The sequence below is a fragment of the Crocodylus siamensis genome, chromosome 1, assembly GCF_052110815.1.
Source record: "Crocodylus siamensis isolate JL-2025a chromosome 1, ASM5211081v1, whole genome shotgun sequence".
Classification (NCBI taxonomy): domain Eukaryota; kingdom Metazoa; phylum Chordata; order Crocodylia; family Crocodylidae; genus Crocodylus; species Crocodylus siamensis.
In genome coordinates, this window is record NC_143395.1 from 59141614 (window position 1) to 59168884 (window position 27271).

The following is a 27271-nucleotide window of genomic DNA, read 5'->3' on the forward strand; positions in this document are numbered from 1 at the left end:
GATTCTTATTTAGAAAACATGTTGGGTTATGTACAATTCTGGCTAAGCTTGTGTAGGAAATTTGTTAAAATGGACTTTCATTTTCTTAATATATGAAAGAGAAAATAGACAAGCATTGCATGTGCCCTGGACTGAAATACGTTTTACATATTTTATTTAGAAATGCAACCTCTGGGTATTAACTGATGCAAACCTTGCTGAAGATGAGGATCCTTTTCTCTGTAAGTTGTATACACAGACATAACCAAACCACTGCAGTCTTTAACATTTGGAGAGTTAAAGATAAGCAAAGGAGGCCAAGTTCTGGTTAGTTACGCCAGGGCAAACACAAAATAACTCCTTAAAAATCTATAGGGTTATATTTAACCCTGTGAATTTAAGGTGAGTTCGGCTTACAGAATATATTTTTATCTTTGTAGTACGTAGCTGAATAACTGCAAGTATGTCATTACTGGTGGAGGTGCCAAAAGACTGATTTGAGCTTGAAGACAAATTTCTAAAATACATATTCCAAATTTATCCCTTCTCATATATTTGGAGCAGGTCTCCACTTTGGAACTACTGTGATTTAGTTAAATATAATAGGATGCACTGAAGGCAGGTCTCAGTCTTTGTGAGCTCAGTGAAGAAAGCATCCTGTCATCCATCTAATGTGTAAGTGTGAGTGCATAAGCATATTTTATAGAGACAGAAGAAGTCTCTACAGTCTCGCTAGGCAAAGCCTGGGCTGTGGGCTGGATCAGGCCCGTGGTGTACTCCATTTCCCAGAAAGCCCTGCCCATGTCACTGTAGCTGGTTTCCATGAAGACCCCAGGTGCAGCAGAGCCGTGACAGTGCAGGGCCAGGGTTTCCATGGAGAGTGGCTCCAGCAGTGCTGGCAGGGCCCACGGCTGGACAGGGAGTGGTTCTGGGACCAGGATCTTGTGGTGACAATGTAGTCTGGAGTCAGGGCAGAACTACGATTTGCTGCCCGCACGCCCCAGGCAGGACCATGCAGGTAGCAGATTGTGGCTTAGCCCTGGCTCCATACCATGTTGTGACCACCGCAAGATCCCAGCCCCGGAGCAGCTCCCCACCCTGCCACACGCCCTGCCAGTGCTGCTGGGCCTGGTCTCATGGAAATCATGGGCCTGGGCCCGGAAATCATGGGCCCACCCTGTCATGGTGCTTCTGCTGCTGGAGTCTCCATGGAAACTGGCTGCAGCAATGTGGGCAGGGCATGCTGGGAAATGGAGTCCAGCTGCTGGCTGGATCTGCTGTTTTGCCCACCCCTGCTCTACATCCCTCTTGCAGCCTGCACAGAAGGATTTTTTTTTCTTTGACTGGCTAGTTATGTCTGACTTGAGGCTCAAGATTAGATCTTAAGAGTGTGGTCCTGCTCACACTAGTAGCCCTAATCTTTGTAAAAAGTCCTATAGACTTCATGCACGTCGGCTGCTCTCATGAATAAGGCTTTAAAGATTAAACCCTACAATGTTTTGAGACATATTGATAGAAAGATGTGATACAAGTTGCAAAGGGGCTTAAATCAATTGGCTTTAATTGGGACTAAGGCTTCCAACTGATTTGGGTTCTTTTGGAAATACGATTTGGACTATTTTGAAATTTTTTCTCTCTGCTGATATCTTGGCATCTCAAAGTCCATTAAGGGCCTTAGTTTGGGAGGCATTTGCAACTTGCCTCAGTTTTAAATGTCACTGACTCATCAGCCTCTGGCCTCCATAGAATCATATGGTGAGTATGATTATTTCTAAAAAAATCATAAAGATCTTAAAATTGCTTTTGAAGTAAAAATAACAGTGCAGTAGTCTAAAATTAGTTTATGCTATTTTGTAATACTGTTACCAGGTATATTGCAAAATTCTAAATAATTATACACCCACCAAACAATGCTAATTTGGTTGTTTTTTGCTATGTAGAATTTTCTACTGTTGGATACTCATTTTCATTTTGTAGATGATGACATATTAACCTTCATGGATTCTGACACAGAGACACATTTTCCAGTAAGACCGTCTCCTCCCAGTTATCCACGTGTAAGGATGTATTTTCCAGAGACTTGGCTTTGGATTGACTCTAACACTAGGTAAAACCTTTGAAGAAAATTGAGTTATAGTTACACACATTAAAGTGGACTTTGGGCATATATTTGTACTTTTCTTCTGCTACATTTTAGACAGTGTTTTGCATGGAATGCCGAAGAGGAGTTCTAGATAAAAATGAGTTATAAAAATTAGTTATATTGCAGTACCATCTAGAGGCCACAGCTAAGACTGTGAAAGCCCACCAAGACCTGCATTATCCAAATGCATTTTAAGAGAGTATCCCTGCATGAATGGGTTATAATCTATATAAATGTCCCTGTGCAGAAACTGAGATACAGAGACAGTGAGTGACTTTTCTCTTATAACGCAATAAATCTATGGTAGGCCCAGAAAGTAAATCACATTCTACTGTGCATTTGTCCAAAGTCTTAACCCCAAAATCATCATATGTTGCCTAATTGGCAGCACAATCTAAGTTTCAATACACTGTATTTATTGTAATCATCCAGACAACAGTGTCTGGAGGTTTAGGAAAACAGCCAGTGAGTAAAGAGTATTTTTACAGGATATGGAAGAAGGCATTATTTTAAACTGAATTATATATAATTCATTTTGATTATTACATTTGTGCCCTAACACATTTTTAAAAGAGACAAGAAATGAAAAACATAAAAAAACCCTTTCCTGTTTATGAGTTTGAGCTATATTTCTGACATATTTTAAATACTTTTTTTAAATGAGAAATTAATTATTGCTTTTAAAATTGTGGTGATCTTCCTGTTATTAGATCCAGCAAAGACATCACAATGGAAGTAACTGTACCTGATACCATCACTTCGTGGGTAGCCAGTGCCTTTGTAATGTCTGAAAACCTTGGTCTTGGAATACTGACTGCTCCAGTGGAGGTAATAAATTATAAGGCAGTTTTGGTTTACACTAGTCTCACAACTTAGTTCGGAGATGTCCATTAGCACTGATAGTTACAACCTGATTGCACATGACATTTTTTCCTTACCAAGGTAATCAAGTTCTATATAAAGGCCCAATTGAAATCAATGGGAAAATCTCTTTAAAAGCAGTTGTTTATATCCTCCCTTGCCTTTATCCATAAATAACTGTGATACTTCAGCCTCATTCAGGATAGTTGTCTGGGCATCTATCTTCCTGAGAATTTATGTAGATGGGGTTCTTTGGGTAAATCTGATATCAGGTTGGTCTAATAAAAGATACCAGATTTACCCAAAGAACCTTGTCTGCCTATGTCTTTAAATCAGCGTGGCTACAACCTATGCCCTGAGAATTTGTGGCATTAGTCAAATGAAGGGACTGATTGTGCCCCAATAGTCTGGGCATGGAGAATCCTTTCCATGTCAAGATCCTAACATAGTTATCTTGGACATTCCAAAAAGCTTTCTTGGGTGGAAGAATGCATGCAAAGAGAAGTTATAAGGAGGGGGCCTGGACAAGGAAGAAGTTTATGGGCTAGTTAAATGACATTTTCTTCACATTGTCCTCAAGGAGGGAGAAATCATGCAGCTGTTACCCTGCCCTGCCCTTCAGACCTTCATCTTTATGATGGGGGAAGTGTTTAAAAGATGGATCCTTGGTGCACGTTTATTTAGATACCAAAAATAGACTTAGAGGAAGCTTCAGACATTTAGGCCCAAATGATTTCATAGAATCATAGACAAGTAGGGCTGGAAGGGACCTCCAGAAGGCATCTAATTCAGTCCCTGCTTGAGGCAGCACAATCCCTACCCAAACCTTCCTAATCCATAATCCAAACTCTACATAAAACTACCATTAATCCTGACACAACACGGGCATAGCACCCTAACCTGCCACAGGTAAAGCATGGGAACTATGGCAGCCAATGGTCTGCTTTAATAAAAGGTTGTCAATATAGTCTTAGGAGATCTGAGGTAGAGGGACACATCCCGCAGTACAGAAGAAGGCAAAAACCCTCTCAATCCACATCAGTCTGACCATGGGGTAAAATTCTTTCCTGACCCCAAATAAGGTGATCAGTCTGACTGTGGGGCGAGGTGGTCACATTAGAAGTTAGGGACAGGATACAACTGGACCTGGACAGGTTACAGGGGTGGGTAAATGAGAATAGGATGGGATTCAATACTGACAAGTGCAGGGTACTGCACTTGGGCAGTAAGAATCAGCAGCATACCTATAGGCTGGGAAACTCCCTTCTTGTCAGCACAGTGACAGAAAGGGATCTTGGAGTTGTTACTGATTCCAAAATGAGCATGGGCCGCCAATGTGAGGACGCAGTCAGTAAGGCTAACCGCAACTTGTCATGCATCCACAAATGCATCATGAGCAGGTCCAAGGAGGTGATCCTCCCCCTCTGTGTGACACTGGTGAGGCCACAGCTGGAGTACTGCATCTAGTTCTGGGTGCCCCACTTCAGGAGGGACGTGGCCAGCATCAAGAGGGTCCAGAGGAGGGCCACTCGCATGATCCAGGGACAGCAGGGCAGACCCTACAACGAGAGGCTACAGGACCTGAACCTGTTCAGCCTTCAAAAGAGAAGGCTCAGAGGAGACCTGGTGGCTGTCTATAAACTTACCAGGGGGGACCAGCGGGGAATGGGGGAGACCCTGTTCCCTCAAGCACCTCCCAGAGTAACAAGGAATAATGGACATAAGTTGTTTGAGAGTAGGTTTAGGCTAGACATAACGAGGCGCTACTTCACAGTCCGGGTGGCTAGGATCTGGAACCAACTTCCAAGGGAAACAGTGCTGGCTCCTCCCTTGGGGTTCTTTAAGAGGAGGCTTGATATTTAGCTAGCTTGGGTCACACGAGCTCAAACCTACCAGGGGTCATATGAGCCCAGTATACATTCCTGTCCAGGGCAGGGGGTCAGACTTGATATTTAAGTCCCTTCCGACCCTACATCTATGAAACTATGAAATTACCCTGACAGTTGCTCCACAATAAATTTTGGACCTAGTTTGGGTTTTGCAGCTGAAGCTCTGTATGCCCCCTCTACACATTACAGGTATTGCACAATTAACTGATTAATTGCAAAATTACCTTAAGACCAGCCACACATGCAAAGTACTTATTACACGATAAAAAGCTCCAACCAGCTATAACGCTAGACTTTGAAAATGCGTATTTACTTTATAGCTAGTTGTTATTGAGCTTTCATAGATTCATAGATTCCAGGGTCGGAAGGGACCTCAGTGGGCCATCTAGTCTAACCTTCTGCCCCTGGCAGGCAAGAAAAGGGTCACCAAACCTGGGATCATGTGATCCCATCCAGGTGCCTGTCCAGTCTCCTCTTGAAGACCCCCAAGGCTGGGGCAAGCACCATTTCCCTTGGAAGCCCATTCCATATCCTGGCAACCCTGACCATGAAGAACTTTTTTCTAATGTCCAGTCTAAACCTTCTCTGCAGTAGCTTATGGCCATTGTTTAATTTGCATGTGTCAGCTGATGGGGCTCCCAACCACAAGAGTGCACCATGCGCAGTGTGAAAACCCTAGTCCACAGTTGGTGTGATCTCTAAGGCTCAGGGGTGCTTGAATCCTCTGAGTCCACATGTGCAACTAGACCTTGGAGTCCTGCACCTGGCAGGGCTCTTGGTCCTGGCTTTGTCAACAGGTGTGGGACTCTCCGTCCTGGCTGCATGTGTGGTGCACCTGGGACTGAGAGCCCAGTCAGGTGCAGGACCAAGAGTCCTGTCAGATGCTGAATTCTTGGTCCTAGCTGCACATGACCCCTGGAGCTGGGAGCCCCCTCAACAAAGAGGGCTCCTAGCTGTGAGAGCCTGCTTCTTGCCAGTACAAGGGGAGCCAAGGATCAGCAGTAAGGCATGATTGGATCTAATGTGCGATCTCAAAATCATGCCTCCTGCCATGCATGTGTGGTGCGATTGTGTGGATCATGTATTAGATCCATAGATTTCATAGACATTCGGGCCGGAAGGGACCCTGAAGGATCATCGAGTCCAGCCCCATCCAATTGTACCTTTACCGCATGTGTAAAGGGGGCCTAAGAGATTAGGATCATTACTCTTGCATCTTTCAGCTGTTTTCTACACTTAACTTGGCAGAGGTAGAACATAGGAAATTTTAGCGGCCAAGTTTGCCGATGACACCAAAGTTTGGGCAAAGCATTTGCACCTGAAGACAGGAGGGCAATCCAAGCTGACCTGGAAAGGTTCAGCAAATGGGTGGATGAGAACCTGATGGTGTTTAACACTGAAAAATGCAAGGTTCTCCACCTTGGGAGGAAAAACTTGCAGCATCCTTATAGGCTCGGCAGTGCTACACTGGCTAGCACTACAGAAGAAAGAGACTTGGGGGTCATCATTGACCACAAGATGATATGAGCCTGCAATGTGATGCTGCAGCTAGTAAAGCAACCAAAACGCTGGCTTGCATCCATAAATGCTTCTCAAGCAAATCTCAGGACGTCATTCTCCCTTTGTACTCAGCCTTGGTGAGGTCACAGCTGGAGTACTGCATCCAGCTTTGGGTCCCATAATTCAAAAAGGATGTGGAGAACCTTGAGAGAGTCCAGAGAAGAGCCACGCACGTGATCAGAGGTCAGGAAAACAGACCTTACGACAACAGGCTGAGAGCCATGGGGCTGTTTAGCCTGGAAAAGTGCAGGCTGAGGGGTGATCTGATGGCCACCTATAAGTATATCAGGGGTGACCACCAGTATCTGGGGGAATGTTTGTTCACCAGAGCGCCCCAAGAGATGACGAGATCAAGCGGTTATGAACTACTGCGAGACCATTTCAGGCTGGACATGAAGAATTTCTTTACTGTCCGAGCCCCCAAGGTCTGGAATAGCCTGACATTGGAGGTGGTTCAAGCACTTACATTGAACACCTTCAAGAGCAAATTGGATGCTTATCTTGCTGGGATCCTATGACCCCAGCTGACTTCCTGCCCTTCGGGCGGGGGGCTGGACTTGATGATCTTCCAAGGTCCCGTCCAGCCCTAATGTCTATGAAATCTGTGAAACTGATTTCAGATTATATGAAATTATATACTTGGCCACACATCCTTGCATTTGGTTAGTTTGCAAGGGGAACACGTGCCAAGGTTATCCTTTAAGCCATAACTGCACATATACAACATTGGGTTGTTGTTCAGTTCATATTTAGAGTTCCACATAGGTGAATCACACTCAAGAAGAATATATAGAAATGCAGATAAAGGTTGTTGTATGAAATAGAGAAAATAAATCTGGGCCATGAACTTTAACATTATTTATCAAATGAGAGTTAGCTTAGTTATATTATTTTTATGGAACTTTTCCTACAGAATGTTGTTATTCTCTAAAGATAATACTGGTAAAATTTATCTGTTAAAAATTTTTTTTATGGAAAGTGGAAATTTCCTTCCCCTCAAATCTTCCTTTTTCCCCATTTTTTTTTTTCTATTTTAAGCCAAAAAATGTCAGGCTTCGCTATTGAAAAGAATCCATTTCTGTGTTTTATTGGGGGAGAACTTAAAGTGATTACAAGAAAACCTTTGATGAAAACAAAACTCAGTATTTTTCATTTAAATTTTCACACTAGCTGTTATTTGCCAGATGGCTGTACTGCATGTTTAATCATTGTGGGGGAGGGAGGCAAGGAAATCCTGACCCCTGTAAAATCAATTGACGTTTGCCATTGATTTCAGTAGGGCAGAGATTTTTTTCAAAAAGCATGTCTCCACAGGCAAAAGTGAATTGCTTGCTACCTGTGGGTTTCTATAGTTGAGATTCTTCTTTAGTTCAGACATGTAATTATGGAATGAAACATGGTTTTTATGCACAGGGAATATTTAAAAATAGAAAGTTCAAATTAAAATCCATAGAGTCAGTAAAACAAAAAATTAGGAGGGCCCATTATTTTTCAGTATGTTTTTCCCGATAGGCCCTATTCTGCTATGTACAAGTCAATGAGAAGATGCTCCTTGGCATAAATGTAGGGCCATGAAGAAATAAATTCTTATATCATACATTACTTAGGTTTCAAAACAGTTGGCAACTTTCTTTTACAGAATTCCAAAGGACAGGTACACTCAGAACTAGCAAACCCACATTTCGAAAGTTAGATCTTCAATCCATGTTTAAGTATGCAGATTACAGAGCAGTCTGATGGTCAGTACTGCCAAGAACCCCACAGCTCCCATGTCAGCATGTTGTAGAGTCCTCGGAAGGATGTATTGGCTTCTGTCAGCTAACAGTTTCTTTCACTCAAGCTCCATCTATATCTTATTACATGATGCACTTGTCTAGTCAAGGTTGCCAGTGATAAAGTCTACTTAGAAGGTCTGAGTTTGAACTGTAGCCAATGTATTAGCTGATTGGTGACTGCAGGAGTTCACTGTTGTATATATTCTTTTTATTTTTCAGCTAGAAACATTTCAGCCTTTTTTCATTTCCTTGAACCTTCCTTACTCTGTTACCAGAGGAGAACAGTTTATTTTGGAAATAAATATCTTCAATTACTTGAAAGAAGAGACCAAGGTAAAATCTCTCGTTGGCATTTTCCCCTACCATTCTGGTATGTATTGACCCTTGTCCCTCCTAGACCCAAGAAAGGGTATTTTGTGCCTGAGAGCTTGTCTAACATTTCTCTCAACTATAGAGTTTGTCCATTAAATTATTCTCTCAGACAAATCTTGCTTCTTGTAGCTCTCATAGAGGCAGTTCATATATATATACTTGGTTATCACTCATATTTTTTTTGCTGCTGTCATCAGAAAAATCTGATTTTCTAAGATAAAATCATTGCACAAATCAGTCAAAAACACCTTGATTTATTTTTGTTTCCTTTCGGTGGTATTGGTCAGAAGTAGGAGATGGGATTGAATTGGATCTGAATCAGCATACATAGTGTTCCTAAGCCTTTCCAGTCACTGTATGGCAGTTACTCTGAAACACTTGAGTGCTCTCATTAAGTTAAATAAATGGAGCTCAGGCTGGTGAACACATATTGAGATAAGCTCTAATATTTCACTTATTTTTTTCTCAACTATGTTATTTGTCTCCTGACAGTTTCTTTCTCTTCCCTCTGATTTTTAGCTTCTAGTCTGTTTTTCCCTGAAGATCTTTCTTCCTTTCCATTCTCCTTTGTTCTACTTATTTCATCCTTCTACTTGCTCCATGTTCCCTCTCTTTCCTCTTTGTCCATATTTTTATACTGTGATTCAGGAACGTCGCCAGACACTGCAAGGCTCCCAAAAGCAATTCTGAATACATCTCCTCAAAGTCTTTATTATTTCTTCACTGAAGACATGGAAAAACCAAGGCATATTTTTATACATGGTCAGAAATCTACATCTTATAAAACAACAGCCTTTAGGATTAACATCTGTTGCTAAAATAGCACATTTTATTTTATTTTCATAGGTTACAGTGACCCTGGATATCAGTGATGCTTTTGAAATTCTTATAACATCCAATGAAATAAATGCTACAGGAAACCAACAGTCTGTGTTAGTACCAAGTGAAGATGGAAGGACTGTTAATTTCCCAATCAAACCAAAACAGCTGGGGGAGATCCCTATCAAAGTGACAGCAGTGTCACCCACTGTTTCTGATGCTGTTCTTCAGAAAGTTTTAGTGAAGGTAAATATTTAACGACTTGATTCATTCTAAGCTTTATAAAAAACAACTCAGAATGTTTCAAAAAGGCAAATCAGTAGATGTTTCTCTTGTAAGCTTTTCAGAATTTTAGGAGAAAGCTTTCTTTTTAAAGAGTCCTTTCCTTAAATTGTTTTAGATTTGCTTTTAAAAATAATAATAATGAAAAGCCCCATAGAACTCGGGTGTACAAATCCTTGATCACATGACACATTCCATTGGCAGAAGTGGGAGCTGTGGGACCAGGTGTGGGATGATACTGGTACTTTATAATTCACTCAGTGTCAAATAATTTTTTGACAAACACCTTTAATAAGTGAATTGTAATTGTAACATTTGGCTTGAGGTCAACAGATCTTTAACATGAAAAATTCTGTATTGTGGGAGTGGCATGAATCTATTTAAAACAAAGTGCTTGGAGAATTTTAATATTGAAAACTAAGGTGCCATTATACTTACCAGCTTCTCTCGGCTCTAGGGCATTGCAGCTCAGCACCCTTTTCACATCTAAGATCAGTCAGGGCCCTCTTACTAGGCCTTCCCCTGTACATAGTTTGGCATACACTAGAAAGTTGAGGTGGTGGTGGTGTACTTCTTTTATACATTATCAGATTGGGTCTAGGATATAGGAGACCCTAGTTCAATTCTCATTACTGCATTCAAGGATTTCTCACATCCTGAGAGAGCATCCTAACCACTGCAGGCTTTTCTGAGGTGTGGACTTGGTAAACCCTTCCAACTGAATTTGTTCAACCTGTCAGAAAGAAACATCCATTGGATTATTAAGAGGGGAAGAGAGAGCATGATTCCCCCACTTAATGGTAAAGGGGGAAACTGGGTTCTGGTCCCTGCTTTGAGTTTGTGTGTTTTCTGATGAATTTTTCATGGAAAATGCACACACTTGAAGTATTTGCAGATTCATCTTGCTTTGAACTAAATCCTCTCTGTATAGATAAGCCCATAGTGTTGCATATTATGTGAAACCTTTGTCTTAGAATACTGTGCTGAATGGACCTAATCCAAAGAGTCCATTGAGGTCAGTGAAAAGATTCTGACTTCACTAGACTTTTGATCAGGCTCTATGTATTATTTTTCCTTATTAAAACCTCATCTTGATAGAACAGTTACTAAAGGCACGTCTGTGGTTTTAAGCAAAAAATAAATATGTATCAGTTCAGACGAGTGAATATGCTACTTTTTGCTGTGTTAGCAAATAGTATGAAGCATAATGGTTTAGGTCTTTTGAATACAACACTATGAATTAGCATGATAAAAAACCTAAACACAACAAATAAAATACTGGAGATGAAAATAATTATTTTTGTTTATCTTGATAGGCTGAGGGCCTTGAACACTCCTACTCACAGGCAGTACTCTTGGATTTGACTGGGAATAATACAAAAACTATATCAAAAACTCTGCATTTCAACTTTCCTTCTGATGTAGTAAGTGGCAGTGAAAGAGTGCAAGTCACTGCTATTGGTAAGAATTATTTTATCCTATTTATATCATCATTATCTTTCAGGAAGCAATCTTGTCTCTTTCACAGACAGTAAATATAAAGTTGAGTGTTTCAATTTGTGCTGAGCTTGCATAGCCTCCAATATAAGATTTGGAGTTACAATGTGCCATTACAGCTTCCCTTATAAATGAGTTTCGTCATTTCCCAGACAGGATTACTTCAACAGACTTTCAGAGGCCTTGGAAGAAGCTTTCTCAATAGTAGTCCTTTAGAGATGTTCCTAGCAATATTTAACACTATGAAGTTGCTGGCTTGTATGTTGACTCTGCCTTTATATTCATGTTAGCTTAATTATAATATTAGAATAAAAGCACTGAAATTTGAAAAGGATTGTGTCTGGATATTATAGTATCGAAAAGTCTAATTTTAAAAATGATATCGCCATATATGCACATGTATAAGCATTGAATTTTAATTTTATCTTTTAGGTGATATCCTTGGGCCTTCTATCAATGGTTTGGAGTCTTTGATTAAGATGCCTTATGGCTGTGGTGAACAGAACATGATAAACTTTGCTCCAAATATTTATGTGTTGGAATATCTGACTAAGACAAGGCAATTAACGGAGAATATTAAATCAAAGGCTATATCTTTTATGAGAGAAGGTCTGTACACTTTCAGAAAAGGTCCTAGTTTAAAAAAAATTACTACCAGAAAATATCATATATGTGGCTCTGCATTTGGAACCTGAATTAGGATTCAGTTTAAGGTTATTCAGTTTATGGCATTTTTCTGTAGTGATTTTGGTTCTATTCATCCCAAAAGCAAGGTGTGCTGAGTATGAAGATGCCATTTCTAGGCAGTTATTTTTCAGACTAAAGCCATACTGTAAAAGGAGATCTATATTATCACTCTTGAAAATGATTATTCTCTTGCTTGATTAAAAAGAAGATTTGGGCATTTTTGACTGCTCCTTGAATTATAAAGGGTACAAGTTAGACCATGTATAGATGTTCAGTTTCTACTGGGGGAATTGCTTTTCTCCTGTTAGAAATCAAATGTGCAGATATTTGAGCTTTTTCTTATGCCTGGTTTGGGAGAAAAACAACTTGGAAACAGGCAGGTACAAATCATTCCCAGGAGACTTTCTCTTTGTAGATTGAATGTCTGCACACTTTCCTTGGGTTTAACTGTCCCTGGGGACCAAGAGGATTGAAGCTGAGGGAAAGGATCCTTACTGTGCCTTCCAGAGGCTGAGGTCACCCCAGTCTGGAGAAGGCATAGACTAAGAGGGAAGGGGAGGAGCAGCTGCCAACTGCTTTCTGCTTGCTTCTCACTGGAGTTTGAGAAGCTGACAGGAGCATTGTGTTCTGCTTCAGCTGCTCTGCTCAGCTGCTGGGCATGGGGAGTTGCGCTCAGGGAGTGGCACTGCCCTCCACCTGTTTCCCTTTGCTTCCCCTTGCCCGTCTCCACTGCTTAGCTGGGCAGCAAGGATGGCAATTTAAAAGCCTGTGGCTGGTAGCTTGGCTTGGAGAAAGCCTCCTGAGCCTGTTTCACAGTCCAGCTGGCTTCCCTTTGCCTTCCATGCCACTTGGCTGAGCAGCGGGAGCTGAGACTTAAAAGCCTTCAAGGAGAAGGTGGCCACATCAGGAATGGGGCTTATGGAGGCGCTCTCTAGAAGAGTGAGGCAAAACTGCTTCCTGCTTCTCACACTGGAGTCCCAGGTGTGTGGAGTCCCAGGGTTGGGGGCTTTGCCTTGGGGTTCAGTGCACTGGGCCCCAGGACTTGAGCAGAGGGAGCTCCTGCCCGCTTCTCACACCAGTTTCTGGTGTGAGCTGTGGCCAGTGGGCTTTGCCCTGCTGCTTCAGTCCCCTGGGAATGGGATGACCGGAGCAGCCCGCACTTTCCCCAGACCAGGCTCACCCTGGTGTGGAGAGAGCACAAGGAGCAGGGGAAAGGGGGCAGTTGCAAGTGGTAATTTTCCATTACTAGAAATGAACATTTATACAGATGTTTCTTCAGCTGGTGAAGGGTGTTTGTGCCCAAAAGCTTGCTAAGAAGATTTTTTCCAACTATTTAAGTTGGTCTAATAAAAGATACCGGATTTACCCAATTAACCTTGTCTCATTAAAAATGAAACGTGTTTAAACAATTTTAAGCAACATTTTTCAAAGAAAAAGATCATTTTTGAATAAAAAAATTAAAAAACATTTCCGAGGTGAACCAAAAGTTCTGATTTGAAAATTTGTAGGTGCATTATGAACTTTATGTACTGCATGCCCCCATTCGGGTCATATATCTGGTGACAGGTTTCCTTCTTGCTGAATCTGCACAATATATTTTAGGAGATCCTGAACCATAAAGAAAACTGGCCAAAGTACATAACTGCAACTGCCATGAGAGATTATGGTAACATTTCCAAATAGAATATTTTTTCTGCTTTTCTTCTGAAATGTTTTGGTTTTACCATGTTCAGTATTTCAACAAGGAGTCAAAATTTTCCATTGAAAACACACTTCCAATAATAAATTTTCTTTTTTTTTCCGCTCAAAAATGGTTAGATGGAAATTTTTCAACCAGTCATACAGTATGGCTGCAAAATAAAAATAAAACCAAAACAAAACAATGATGTTCGTAATTTTAACTACTACTTGGAAAGCAATCTGTAACTCTTTGAAGCCTGAGTCATGCAGCCACAATTTTCTGAAGTTATTGGAAAAAAACTCTTTTATTAAGTTTGTTAAGTTATTCTTAAATGAGTCACAATTGAAATATTAAATATGTCACTTAGAGAAAATGCGTGGTTTTGTTTAACTCGTGTTAGCTTTTAGATTAGAACAGCATTCTTTAAGACTCTGTTGGCCAAAGCAGTAAAGATTTTGAAACAAGTTTAATTTTAAGAAAGAAAAATCAACAACTTTAAAATGCAAATGTTCAGGCCTTTTGTTTCATGCTTTTGGTTGTTTCCCACTCAACAATTAATTTTCTGTTTGGAATTGTTGTTTTTTTAATTGTTAACTATCATGCTGTATTTTTAAGTTGAAATTTAGCTCTGGTTTAGTTGTGTAATACAGTCTCTTAAAAATTCAGTTTAAAAAGAAAGTCATGCAGTTTAATTCACAACAGATTTTATTTCAGATATCTGAATGAGAATGCAGTAAAAATGTATCTTTAAAAATAATCTTCATTATATTCTTTCATAATCTGCTACAATCTTCATTAATGCCATCCTGAAATAATCACGATGAATTTTTAAAAACTGACTGCTTGTGGCTGAAAAGATCCATAAAGCTGCCAGAGTTGCTTTTTTTTTCAAACTTAATTGTATTTAACTAAAACAAAAGCACAAGGAAAGTTGCCTTTTAAATTTTGCTTTCAGTCATGGGAGTTAAAGTGGCTATCTTGGAATTTCAGTTTCTGAGAGAAAAAGCTAAGTTATTCTCAAAACTTTGATCACAAATTTAAAATAGAACTAAGCTGGCAATCAGGTAAAGCTGTCTTAAGATGCCTCCAGTCAGCCATGTATTGTCAAAGTTTTGCGCTGCTTAATCTTAAAATCTGGACCCTCTCCTTTTTCTTTACTTCCATCTTAAACATTAGTATCATACATTGGACACAGAACTGCAGGTGAAGCTGAACTAGCACTGCAGAGAATAAAACTATAATTTCATATGTCTTGCATGTAATACTTCTATTAATCCACCACAAATCTGCATTTATTTTTATTAAGACTACCTTTGATGACAGGGAGTTAAAGCCTTGCATCTCAACCTTGGTAAATAGATCCTTCATGTTACTACAGCCTACTTTTTGCAACCTCTCTTTCTGTCTTATTTGCTTCTGCATTTTTGGCAGAAATACTGTGAAACTTGACATTATGTTCTGCTGCTCTTCATTCTCCAGTATTAGAAAACTTTTTCTCATGTTTTCCAAAGAACATTATAGTTTGAGTCCTCTTCAGAATAATTCATACAGTACCTGACTTTTACTTTTGTCCCTTCAGGATACCAAAGAGAGCTTCTCTACCAAAGAGATGATGGCTCTTTCAGTGCCTTTGGAAACAGTGACTCCTCTGGCAGCACTTGGTAAGTTTTGCCTGATAAAAAAAGCTTGTCACTTTGGAATTTTGTAAATTGTTTGAATGTTTTACTGGGCTGAAATCTCTTTTAAACTGGTAAAAATTTCCAGATATACTAGCTTGCTGTCTGGTTTTCATTAGATCTGTAGTACAACTTTTAAGGGTATTTAAAAAATCATTATTAAAGGAGCACTTTTTTACCCTTGCAAAAGAATGAGTACTGAGTCAGTTTTCATGAGGAAGAAAACTGAATAAAATAATTAGAGGCAATATTAGGATCTAAGCGAATGGTTCACCAGACAGAAAGCATTTAAAACATTTTTCTAGAGAAGCTAATTGATACACTGTAGATTTGGCTTCTTCATATGCTATAAAGGATGGGATTTGGTGCTGTGGGCTTTACAAGCATAGCACAGTAAGTCAGAACTCCAGCCTGTAACCCACCGTGATGTCCTTTCACATCCACACTGCTTATGGGCTGAAGTAGTCACCAACATAGCTTAGGGAGCTGTTGTAAATTATGTCAGCTTTCTGATTACCCAGAGATGCCCAGAAGGACTGCAGTGCACATTAGTTACTTTTTCTTATATATGGTTAGTGAGGGACACTAGAGTTAATTTACAGAGTGCCCGGGTTTGGGGATTCTTGGGGCTCCCTGTATCTTCTTGGAATAGTATATGAGGTCTGTATCAGGAAGGAGAGATCTTCCAATGCCATGTTGTTAAGAAGGGGTATAGGTTGTAGCTGTGTTGGTCTAAGGACATAGGCAGACAAAGATGATTTGATGAGGTTATAAGAAGGTTTGAATGTTGTTCTGAAGGTGCACAATAGGGGCATTCATCAATCTTGCAGCTGTCCAGATGCATATATGATGTTTTCATCATCGTAGTTCTGAACAACTTTTGCATCTTTTCACACCAGAGGCTGAGAACTGTCCACTGCATTGCACATGTGCCAAGCAGAGCCTCTGGGTGCGACATTTTTGTCCTTGTACAGTGGGCCAACTATATTCCTTCAAGCATCCTTCTTGCCTCTTATCTTAAGGTGTTACGTGGAATAAAAGTAGCATCTGAGGTTTTATTTTGGTTTTCTGCATCCTCAAAGACTATTTAACCCACATAGAATGAAAAGCTCTGTACTCTAGTGATAGTTTTCCAGATAGACAGATAGGTGATGGTCTACTCTGGGTGCAGGCGACTTAGAACCTAGATGTGTTCCCTAGCCACTTAACTATCGGAGCCCAAACATAGGAAGACTACTGTCCTCCCATGGCAGTTGCAGTTTATGTACTTTGCCCATTTTCCTTTATGGTTCAGGATCTCCTAAAATATATTGTGCAGACTTAGCAAGAAGGAAACCTGTGATCATCTAATGTCCACCAATCATGGGTTTTTGTCCACCTTCAATGTTGTGAGTTATGCATGTACATTGGCTGCCTGCCCAGTGTGTAATCTACTGTCTGTATGTGCAATTGCACATCTATGCTGCCTCATTAATAGAATTGCAGACCATGTGTAAGTGCTTAAAAAGCCCATTAAATGGCTGAAAACTACCATTTAGAGGTACACAGGGCGCATCTACATGTGAAATTAGTGGTCCTGAGTGACACGGTTCACACTGGAGTTTATTACGTTTTGGGTGCAACATTTATACGTGCACTTGGGATCACAGCACATTGAGCTAAGGTGGCATGGCTCTGCGTGGCAGGGGACTGGGGGATCTGCGAAGGGGCTAGTGGGGGCATGAGAGTGCTACAGTGGAGGGCAGCCCCCACTGCAATGCAGTGGACAGTCAGCAGGCAGCCCCCACACTGTAGCACTCTTGTGCCCCAGCCAGCCCCAGTCTACATGTGTCTTACAGCAGAATAAATGATTCTGCTGTAGGACAGTATGTGTGTCAGGCAGTACTGTCCTACGGCAAAATTACTTAGCTTACTCCTGCCTTATAGCACCGCACTTATAGACAGTGACACTTTACTGTTGCGCTGATTAGTCAAATGATTGACTAAAGTGTCTTGCGTAGATGCCCCGACTGGGTAACAGTGACCCACACAGACCACTTGAAGCTGCTCAGCTAATTAATCCATATTTAACCAGCTTTAGTGTACTTGTGCTTTTTATGTGTAGTTTTTGAAGCTTAACAGAAGAGTTCAAATTACTGGCTTTATCCAAAGTCCTCTTAAGTCAGTCACAGTTTTCATTGACTACATGGGAATTTAGAATACATCTGGTACTGATGAACTGGAGAAACTCCGATTCTTAGCCTGATGCTGCCAAGACTTTGAGGTCTGTTAGATAAGTAGTGTAATATTAGACCCTATGAAGGGGTCAAAATGAACCTTCAAAATATTAACAGTTCAGGCAAAAAAGGTTGTTTTGATAATGTGGTTATATGGAAAGGCATATAATGATTCTTAAAATCATATTCATAACTTTGTTACTTCATTCATTATGGGTAGTCTTGACAACCTAAAGCTTGACAAACTAAATCTCTGATCTTTCAAAAGGCATACAGATGCATTTAATTTATGAGCATCATATGAATAAAGAAATGTGTGTTTTGACATATAAATCATATGTAGTTTTGAAATGGTAAAGTTTTAAAAAGCACAGTTCTATGGACAAAAATATTAAAAAAGAGCATAGTTTTAAGGACAGAAAAGTTTACTTTATTTTCTTGCTGATTAACTTTAGACTATTTACTCTTCAAGTCAGGATTTTTTTTCCTTCTGTGTCTGGAAATCATCTAACACATTGGACACAACTGCATTTTGAATAATACATAAATCTAAAACAAAGTGTTTCCCCCCATTCAGCTGGGGGAAAAAAACCCTTGTCTTAGATTTACATACGAAGTGGAGGTGGGCAGGTGGCTCCTGTGACTCTCTGGCCCTGAGCCCAGGTCGGGCCCAGAGTCAGACCTAGTACAGACCCCCTCGCTTCTTCCCTGCCACTGCCTTCTTCCCCCCTTAACTATCAGGTGCAGCTTGGCTCAGGCTGAGGACAGAATACATGAAAACTCTCTTCCCTAAATGGCCAGTCAGCAGTGCTGTATGGCCGGCAGGGGCTGTGCTTCCAGCTGCTGTGCTCTGGGAAGGAACAGAGACTGGGTGGTGTCTGCCCGTAAGGGCGGAGAAGGGGAAGAGGCAGAGACTGGAGAGCGGTGGTTGTGGAGGAAGGGGCAGAGATTGTGGGGAGTGGAAGAGGAGGGGCAGAGGCTGTGGGGGGCTGGGGGTGAGGGGTGCTGGTGTGGGGGACAGGAAGGCTGTAAGGAAAAGAAGTGGAGGCAGAGGACAAGGGGGAGAGTGGTAGGAGGGGGTATTGCTTTCCCTGATATGGCAGGGGGAGGGGGATGAATTCTAGACAGCCATCCAATAATTAGATTCTGTACCTGGAAAATTATTTAAAAATATGCATTTTCCATATATAGAATCTAATTATGAGGGGTCATCTTAAATCAGTCTTGACTTACATTCATGTAAATACAGTAAATGGGTTGAAATGTAGCAAATCATTAATGTTTTGCATTTGGCTAACCCTTTCCCAAAGGTTATCAGCTTTTGTATTAAGATGCTTCATTCAAGCTCGCCCATTCATAGATATTGATCCTTATGTGCTGTCGAGGACAGCTGCTTGGATTGTCAAACATCAGAAACATAACGGTGAATTCACGGAGCCTGGAAAAGTGATACACAGTGAACTTCAAGGAGGGAGTAACAGTCCAATAACTCTTACTGCTTATGTTGTGACCACCCTGTTGGGCTATGAAAATGATGAGGTATTAGAATTAATTAATATTGCGTGTAGCTAATAAAATATTTCATGAGCTATCACAAGAATCCTTGATCATTTTGAAGTTTTTAAGAAACTGAGGACTAATTAACAAAACAAGATCATTCAATTTTATCGTTAATGATAGATTGCCCTTCCAAAAACTTAACACAGTTGTTTGTTCCATCATGTGGGATTTCAGGTTTAGACCTGAGATCCTAATAAAGCACTTAAGCATGTGTATAACTTTAAGGATGTGAGCAGTCCTATCAACTAAAGTAGAATTTTTCAAATACTTCAAGTACTTGATTGCATTGAAGCCTTTACTTCTGGTATGCAAGTGTGTGATTCTGACAGAAAATGTCTATATTTTCTTTTATTCTGAGGTAAAATATGTCATTACAATATTCTGTTATAATTACAATATTCCATTATAATTCTAATATGATTCTAATATTATTTAAAGTAATATTTCCAGATAATATAAGATGTAAACAGCACATTTATTTTATAATATTATTATATAACAATTACAATATATTAATACTATCATATATTTATACTGTTCCTTTATACTATTCCTTTATCATTTTTTTTCTTGTATACTGTCAATGCTGCTGTTGCCCCTGTTGTTTCTTTTGTAAAATGTTGTTTATGACAGCTTTAAATTAATTTGATTCAATACATTCTTTATTCTTAGTTTGCTATAGTGATCAAAGAAGCTGCAAGCTTTCTGGAAGCTAAATTAGAAGAAGGAATTTCTGATAACTACACTATGACCCTAGTGACATATGCATTGTCTTTGGCAAACAGTATGAAAGCAAAGAAAGCCCTGAACATACTAAATCAGAAATCAGAACAGCAAGGTATTGTAAGATGCTTTTATACTGTAGTTTGAATAGATTTTCCTCAAAATAGAAAAACAAAAGAAAACACCTTTCAGCTGAGTCCAGACATGTTTTGAGAACCTATATAGTATACTAGCAAATTGCTCATCAGGAATGACGGGGGGCAGGTGGGGATGGGGTGCCATCACCCACCGCCCTGCATTGCTGCTGCCTCCCAGGAGTGGAGGTGGGGGTGGGGAAGCTTGCCGTGCCACCCCCTCCATCCCACTCTGCCAGCACCCCGCATTGCTGCCACCTCTAGCGCCTCTGGCCCCGCCCCGCAGCTCCATCCTTCTCCATCCCCGCTGTCATGGTGGCACTCCATATTCCGATTGGTTGTTTCACTAACCAGTCAGAGTGCTCTAGAGCATTATGGACAGCCAGCCAGATGGACTAAGCCCTTAATTATTTAAGAATAGTAGAACACCAAAGGGAAAGCTCAGTGAAAACTATATTTAAGTGAACTGTTTGTACTGAAGTTAGATTTCCAAGCTTAATTGCTATATGGGGATATTAAAATATTACTGCAAAGCATTGGCCTGCCGTTTTCCCACGCTGTTGTGTATGCCAGTCAAATCTGATTAAATGAGGTCAGAGCAGGTTAATTGCTCAGACAACATACCTCAAAGGAGTGCTTAAGAGCTTAGCAAAATGGTGTGGGTGATTAATTCAAATCAGTGTCAGGAAGAAGAAATGAAGGAAAGGGCTTTAAATAAAAGGATTCACTACATTTTCTTTGTCACTTGTAATTCCACATGATGATCTTTAGAATTAAAATGAAATGCAAGTCTGTCCATGAATGGTTGTCTACATTTTCCTTCATGTTTTGGGGAAGAAGTGAAAAATAAATATAGTTTTTTGGTTACAAATGCTCAGTATCCAACTGAGTAATCTTTGTTAATACATTTGTATTGGATAGGGTTCAGTTACTGTAAGTTTGATCCTGATGAATGATGTGCATGTACATCTCTATTTCTCATGTAAGAGCCAAGGATTTCTTAGAGTCATATCTTTCTTGGAGTGATACCTTTTCTTGAACCAACTATGTAATTGTGATAAAGCTAAACAAGCTTCTGAATGAAAGACATTTGTTGTCAGGTCCTCTTGTATAATTTGGCCTTTTTTTCTTTAGGTTGTAGATTTTCCATTGCGAGTGGCAGATTTCGATATCTTCCATGTTAATGGTAGCGTAAGAGTTTTGTTGTAGTTGTGATAGTTCAGATATATGCGAGGCAAGGATTTCTTTTGTTCAGATGCCTTATTGGACTAACTATGTAGTTAGCATAAAGTTAGACAATGAAAGACTAATTTTCTATGATTCTAATTAATTTTATTCCACCACTTGAGTGAAAATACTGTCTTTTATTAGGGTCTGCTTTTGATTATACTGATGACCAAATGCAGTATTTATAATGCAAGAGTCTCTTTTGCTTCAACATAAGCACTGCAACTATTTCATACATGTTTTTAGGATTGGGCCATTCTCTCACTGGATAAGAGACATGATTCAAAGTCCATCAAAATCAATTGGGGTCATTACATTGAGGCCAGTGGTTTTTGTATCAGACCTCAGCCCCAGCTCAGTAGAGCATATTAAACACATTCTGAAGACCATCATTAACCAGCAAAGCACTTAAACACATGCTTAATTTTATCTGTGGTCTAAAGTGCCTTGCTAGGTCCCTTTGGTAAAGATAGGTTTTCTTATGTTACTTCTGCCTTTGGAGCTCACATTAGTGATGATCTTTTTTCAGGAGAAATTCGATTCTGGACGACACCAGCTCCTGAACTTTCTGACTCATGGCAGCCACGGTCCGTTGACATTGAACTTGCAGCCTATGCTTTGCTCTCTCACTTCCAGCAAGATAGATTAGCAGAGGGGATTCCTATAATGAAATGGTTAAGCCAGCAACGAAATCACCTTGGAGGTTATTCATCTACTCAGGTTAGATAAACGTTACTAGAAGCTCTGTTATGTACAGATAGACTTTCCAAATATGCACTTCACCTTTCAAACAATAGTGTTATTTTTCTATAACAAATATTAAAAATGTATTATTCTATAACATATTGTCCTAATCAAGTACATGCCAACATTGTTTGCTGGATTGGGATCTTAATCTGTTTAATGTAAAAAAAAAATCATTTTAAAAATTAATTAAAAATAATAAACAGAAAAAGAGGAGCAATACAGTTATTTAAGAGAGAGAAAATACTGTAAAGAACTGAAATTGAGAAAATTAAGTGATCTTAAACCTGCATTTTTTGTGCACGTTTATGTTCTGTCATTGATACAAATTGTTTTATTAAATTATTACACATTATGCATATTATGGCATCATGGTACTCTGTTGCAGAGTATTTTTTTTAGGTTTTTCCTTTTTTTGTATTTTCCTGTCTTACAGTGTGTTATAAAGTTGAACCAATAAAATATTAGGACCATCAGATGGAAGGTGCTTTATAAAAGCAAGGTGTTCTTACTGGCCTAGGTTAGGCTAGCTACTGAGAAAATCATCGGAAAAAACAGCTAGAAACTCACGTAGCAAACCCCTTCCTCCTCCTAGCTGAAAACTGCTTCTAAACTTAGGTGTGCTATTTTGTCTTTTCAGTCATGCACTTGCAGTATTGGAGAATTTACATATATGCAAGAGCAGGTACAAATAAACTCTGTATTTTGTGTGTCAGATGATGGCACACCATTCTGAGAGTAAATGTAGAAAAGGGATTGGATCTCTTGTAAAAAGCTGACCATGAGACCACTAGGAAATTATTTCTGATGTATTTTTCTTCATATCTACAGTTCTCACTGCTATAGTTTTCGTTTCTGTGACTGAACAGCTGCAGAATCTGCTGATGAATGCCTGATACTTACATTTGTTTCTGGCTAGTGCACATTTAAGACCCACTGTGGCTTTTTAACTTGTCTTTTTTTTAACTTGTCCTTCCTGTTGGCTGACAGATGGTATAGAGTGTGAGCCCAGCTTCACAATCTACAGACTTGCACGACATCTAAAAAAAAAAATTCAAGCTACAGTCCAGATACCGTTAAAAGAAAGTCCTAATATTAGGAACATTGCACTGGAAGAGACCAATTTCTGGTACTATGTGATTACAGGCAGCCATATAATGTTAAGTCTAAAAGGGTCCATAAAACTGTGTTTGTTTCAATGTGTTCCCTCTCCTTACTATGATGGGAACAAACCTTTTTGATGGAGCTATGATGTCAGGGAACGTGGAGGAGATGCACAAATGGAGGAGATGCACAGAAGCTTTTGTATATATACTTGTGGCATATAGGAGTCTCAGCGACTATGACAGAATGATGTGGTAACTGTGGAGCTGTGGCCCACAGAATACAGCCATATATGGGTATTACTTATATCTTATTGCATGTTGGGAGGTGACTGTAGTAATATTCCAGCAAAAGTGACATGCGAACAGTAGAAATCCTACATTAAGGGTTACGAAGCCCAACTATCTAAGGTCTTCCTTCCACATAAACATTTAACCAGTGTAATTGATTAGAAACATATTTGTTAAATATATTCAGACTCCTTGTGGGGATGGTCATAAATCAGGTTTAGTGTGTTCATACTAAGAAGTTATACTGATTTAACTAAATTGCAGAACCAATATAATTAAAGTGATACAGCTTGTATGTGTAGCCAAAATTGAACAGATATTGGCAGCTGTCTAGTTTGCAGGCTTTCATATTCACTGTAGAAGCATTTGTTTCTCTTAACAGGACACAGTAGTTGCCCTGCAAGCCTTGAGTTTGTTTGCAGTTCTTACTACTACCGGTAAAACGGAAATTAGTACAACAGTGACTGGACCAAATCTGGAAGCTCTGGCAGAATTTTCAGTTGATACTCAAAACCGGTTTCTGCTTCAGACCAAAGAGGTACTGTTGGAACACTTTGAAACAATCCTGTCCTGTTAATGTAGTTGGAACATGTTTAATTTATCTTGTCTATCTTTTAGATTGCACCTATGCAACCAATGGTAGTTACAGTGTCAGCAGAAGGTACTGGATTTGCCATTTTTCAGGTAGGCAGCAATGTTTTGTACTTTTTTGAAGCTCTCTTTTTAAACACCTTTGAAAAAAGAATATTTGAACAGGAAACTTAAGATACTAGCTCAAGTAAGAAGCTATGTGCCGCCTTGTTTGAATTCCAAAGCAATGCACTAATTACAAAGCTTATATGGGTAAAATGCTTGAAAAAGTGCACCCTGCAAAATCACCAAGGTCAGTGCAACTGCATAGGGCAGAAATTGCTGTATATTATGCCATCACTGCATTCTGTTTTGTTGTTGTGTAGAATTTTTTTAGGCTTTCTAAAGTGCCTTTCTCACCTGTGAAGTCTCAAGTATTTAAATAGCATAGGCCACGACCTGGTGTTCATGTCTAACAGTGAAAATTTCTGAGAAATTTCCACCAGTAGAAACCTTTCCAGGAGAGAGAGCGCATAAGTCACCCTCCACTTCCCTGTCCTCCACTCTTTCATCGGACTGGGGCAATCCTGGTTTGGGGAGGGCATGGGAAGCAGTGGTTGCTCCACTCCTTCCAGTCCCTGGGGGGGATAGAGCGGTAGAGAAAGATTCCCCATGCCTTCTCCAGACCAGTGTCTGGGGAAGGGGCAGTGAGCAGCTTCCTCCATTCTGTGTCCAGTCTCCAAAAGTGGAGTGGAGGGAGCAGCGGGGCAAAGTCCTCAGCCCCTTCTCCAAGCTGGGTAGATCTCAATTTGGAGAAGAGGCAGGGAGCAGTGGTGACTGCTTCCTTCTGTTGCTTCATTCCCCTCCTGTGCAGACTGGGAAGAGGGTGTACAAACAGTCACTTTTGCAAGAGATTTTCTTTCTCAAGGGAGTTCTTCCAGGTTGACACCTGGAAGATACTTCTCCTATAAGGGATGTGTTTTCCTTGGGAGAAACTGAGCGAATGCTTATATGCTCATAGTTTCTGCTAGGAAAGCATAGATTCTCTCAGTAGAAAATCATTACAGTAGCTGAAGGTTGAACAGGTTGAACTAGCTGAAGGTCACCAGTAAGATTCAGCCACTTTGGCCTGCTCTCACTGCTACAGCTGACTTTCACCAGTGGTAAGTAGCCCACCCACAGTGCTGTGCAAACACAGATACACTGCTTCCAATTTAGGAAGAAGCCTGCCCAGAGCAGACAGTGTTTGAGCATTCTACTGCCTGGTACAGTAAATGGGTGATGTAGACATGCCTTAAGACATTGAATTTTAGCTGCAAGCTGCCAGCAGAGGATACTTTGCACCAGCTACTCCCACTTCAGTGGAGGGAACTTGTTGGAATTATAGTAAAACGCCTTTCTGCTGATCTTGCACTATGATGCTGAGGACTGTGTGCCACTAGTATAAATTTAGGCAGCCCTGTTCTATCTTAAACTGGGTTGCACAGATCCAGCCTTACAGTCAGGGATCTGCAACTTGTTCCCTTTTTTCCTTCAGGTTCCTCCACTTTCACCCCTATACGAAGCTGTCTGCAAATTAATCTAGCCCATTCTGGTCAGTGAAATTTGGGGAGTAATTGGGGGGGGGAAGAATAGGAATCTGGCAGTTCTTTTGTCCATCCAATGTGCTATCTCTGACAGTGGGCAAAAGAAGATCTAGAAACCTGTAGTGGGTTAGTATTGATCAGGTGTTTCATAGAATCATAGAAAGTTAGGGTTTTAAGGGACCTCAGCAGGTCATCCAGTCCAACCCCCTGCTCAAAGCTGGACTATCCCCAACTAGATCATTCTAGCCAAGGCTTTGTGTGGCTGGGTTTTGAAAACCTCCAAGGATGGAGATTCCACTACCTCTCTGGATAACCTGTTCCAGTGTTTTACTACTCTCCTAGTGAGAAAATTCTTTCTAAAATATAATCCAAACTTTCCTTGCCGCATCTTGAGCCTGTTGCTCTTTGTTCTGTCATCTGCCACTACTGAGAACAGTCTAGCTCCGTCCTCTTTTGAACCCCCATTCAGGTAGTTGAAAGCTGCTATTAAATCCCTCCTCAGTCTTCTCTTCACTAGACTAAATAAGACCAGTTTCCTCAGTCTTTCCTCATAAGTCATGTCTCTCAACCCCCTCACCGTTTTTGCTGCCCTCCGCTGAACTCCCTCTAATTTGTCCACATCCCTTCTGTAGTGCATCGGCCCAAAACTGGACACGGTACTTCAGATGTGGCCTCACCAGTGCTGAATAGAGGGGAGTAATCACTTCCCTTGACCTACTGGCAACACACCTGCCAGTGCAGCCCAGGATGCTGTTAGCTTACTTGGCAACAAGGGCTCATATTGCTGGCTCGTATTCATCTTATTGTCCACTGTAACTCCCAGGTCCTTTACTGTAGAGCTCCTGTCCAGCCAGTCAGCCCCCAGGCTGTACTGGTGCTGGAATAGTTTCCTTAGCAACATAGGGAATTCTTCTGCCCATTCTTCTTTATTTGAAAGAATATAGAAATCTGTATAAGTTACAGTGTGCCACTAGTATAAATAGTAGATGGTAAATGACAGTTATAATCTGTTTTACCACAAAATTAGGAACAGCTCATATTCTTTTGAATGACACAGGAATATTGAGCTTAATTGATCCTGCAGGTCTGATAGTTTTAAGTCGGATCAGATTCGAACTTGAGTTTCTTACATGCTGTTTGACTTTAATTTCAGCATCCATGTATATCTGTAAGAGAGAGAAAAATGGTTTATCTTTTAAAATCATAGGATCATATGTGTGGAAGGGAGTTCAAGAGTCATACTTTCATAGGTGGTAGGGTCAGAAGGGACCTGAGCAGATCATCAAGTTCGACCCCCTGGCATGGCAGGAAAGAGTAGTGGGGTCAATCAATCCCAGCCAGGTGTTCATCCAGCCTCCTCTTAAAGACCCACAGGGTAGGAGCCAGCATCACTTCTCTTGGAAGTTGGTTCCAGATCCTAGCTGCCCTGACAGTGAAGTAGTGCTTCCTGATGTCTAGCCTGAATCTACCCTGTGCCAGCTGGTGACCGTTATTTCTAGTCACTCCTGGCGGTGCTTGGGGGAACAAGGACTCCCCCAATGCCTGCTGGTCCCCCCTGACTAGTTTGTAAATAGCCACTAGATCCCCCCTCAGCCTTCTCTTGTGGAGGCTGAACAGGTTCAGGTCCCTCAGCCTCTCCTCATAGGGCCTGCCCTGCTGATTCCTGATCATGCGGGTGGCCCTCCTCTGGACCCTCTCCATGTTGTCCACATCCCTCCTGAAGTGCGATGCCCAGAACTCCACGCCGTACTCCAACTGCAGTCTGACCAGTGCTGCATAGATGGGGAGTATCACCTCCTTGGACCTGCTTGAGATGCAACTGCGGATGCATGACAAGGTACGGTTGGCCTTTCTGACCCCACACTGTTGGCCCATGTTCATTTTGGCATAAATAAT

General features: G+C 40.6%; 1 protein-coding gene across 1 annotated transcript in view; it reads left to right on the forward strand.

The window, feature by feature from the left end:
- Positions 1–27271, forward strand: part of CD109 (CD109 molecule) — a 117735-nt gene that overhangs the window by 64868 nt on the left and 25596 nt on the right. The window contains exons 17-29 of the mRNA XM_090034978.1: positions 161–221; positions 1957–2086; positions 2833–2950; positions 8427–8540; positions 9426–9644; positions 10997–11141; positions 11610–11786; positions 15125–15206; positions 18748–18976; positions 19670–19835; positions 21611–21801; positions 23602–23757; positions 23838–23903. Of these exons, the coding sequence (XP_089891104.1) occupies positions 161–221; positions 1957–2086; positions 2833–2950; positions 8427–8540; positions 9426–9644; positions 10997–11141; positions 11610–11786; positions 15125–15206; positions 18748–18976; positions 19670–19835; positions 21611–21801; positions 23602–23757; positions 23838–23903 (1854 nt within the window). The remainder of the gene's footprint in view (positions 1–160; positions 222–1956; positions 2087–2832; positions 2951–8426; positions 8541–9425; positions 9645–10996; positions 11142–11609; positions 11787–15124; positions 15207–18747; positions 18977–19669; positions 19836–21610; positions 21802–23601; positions 23758–23837; positions 23904–27271) is intronic.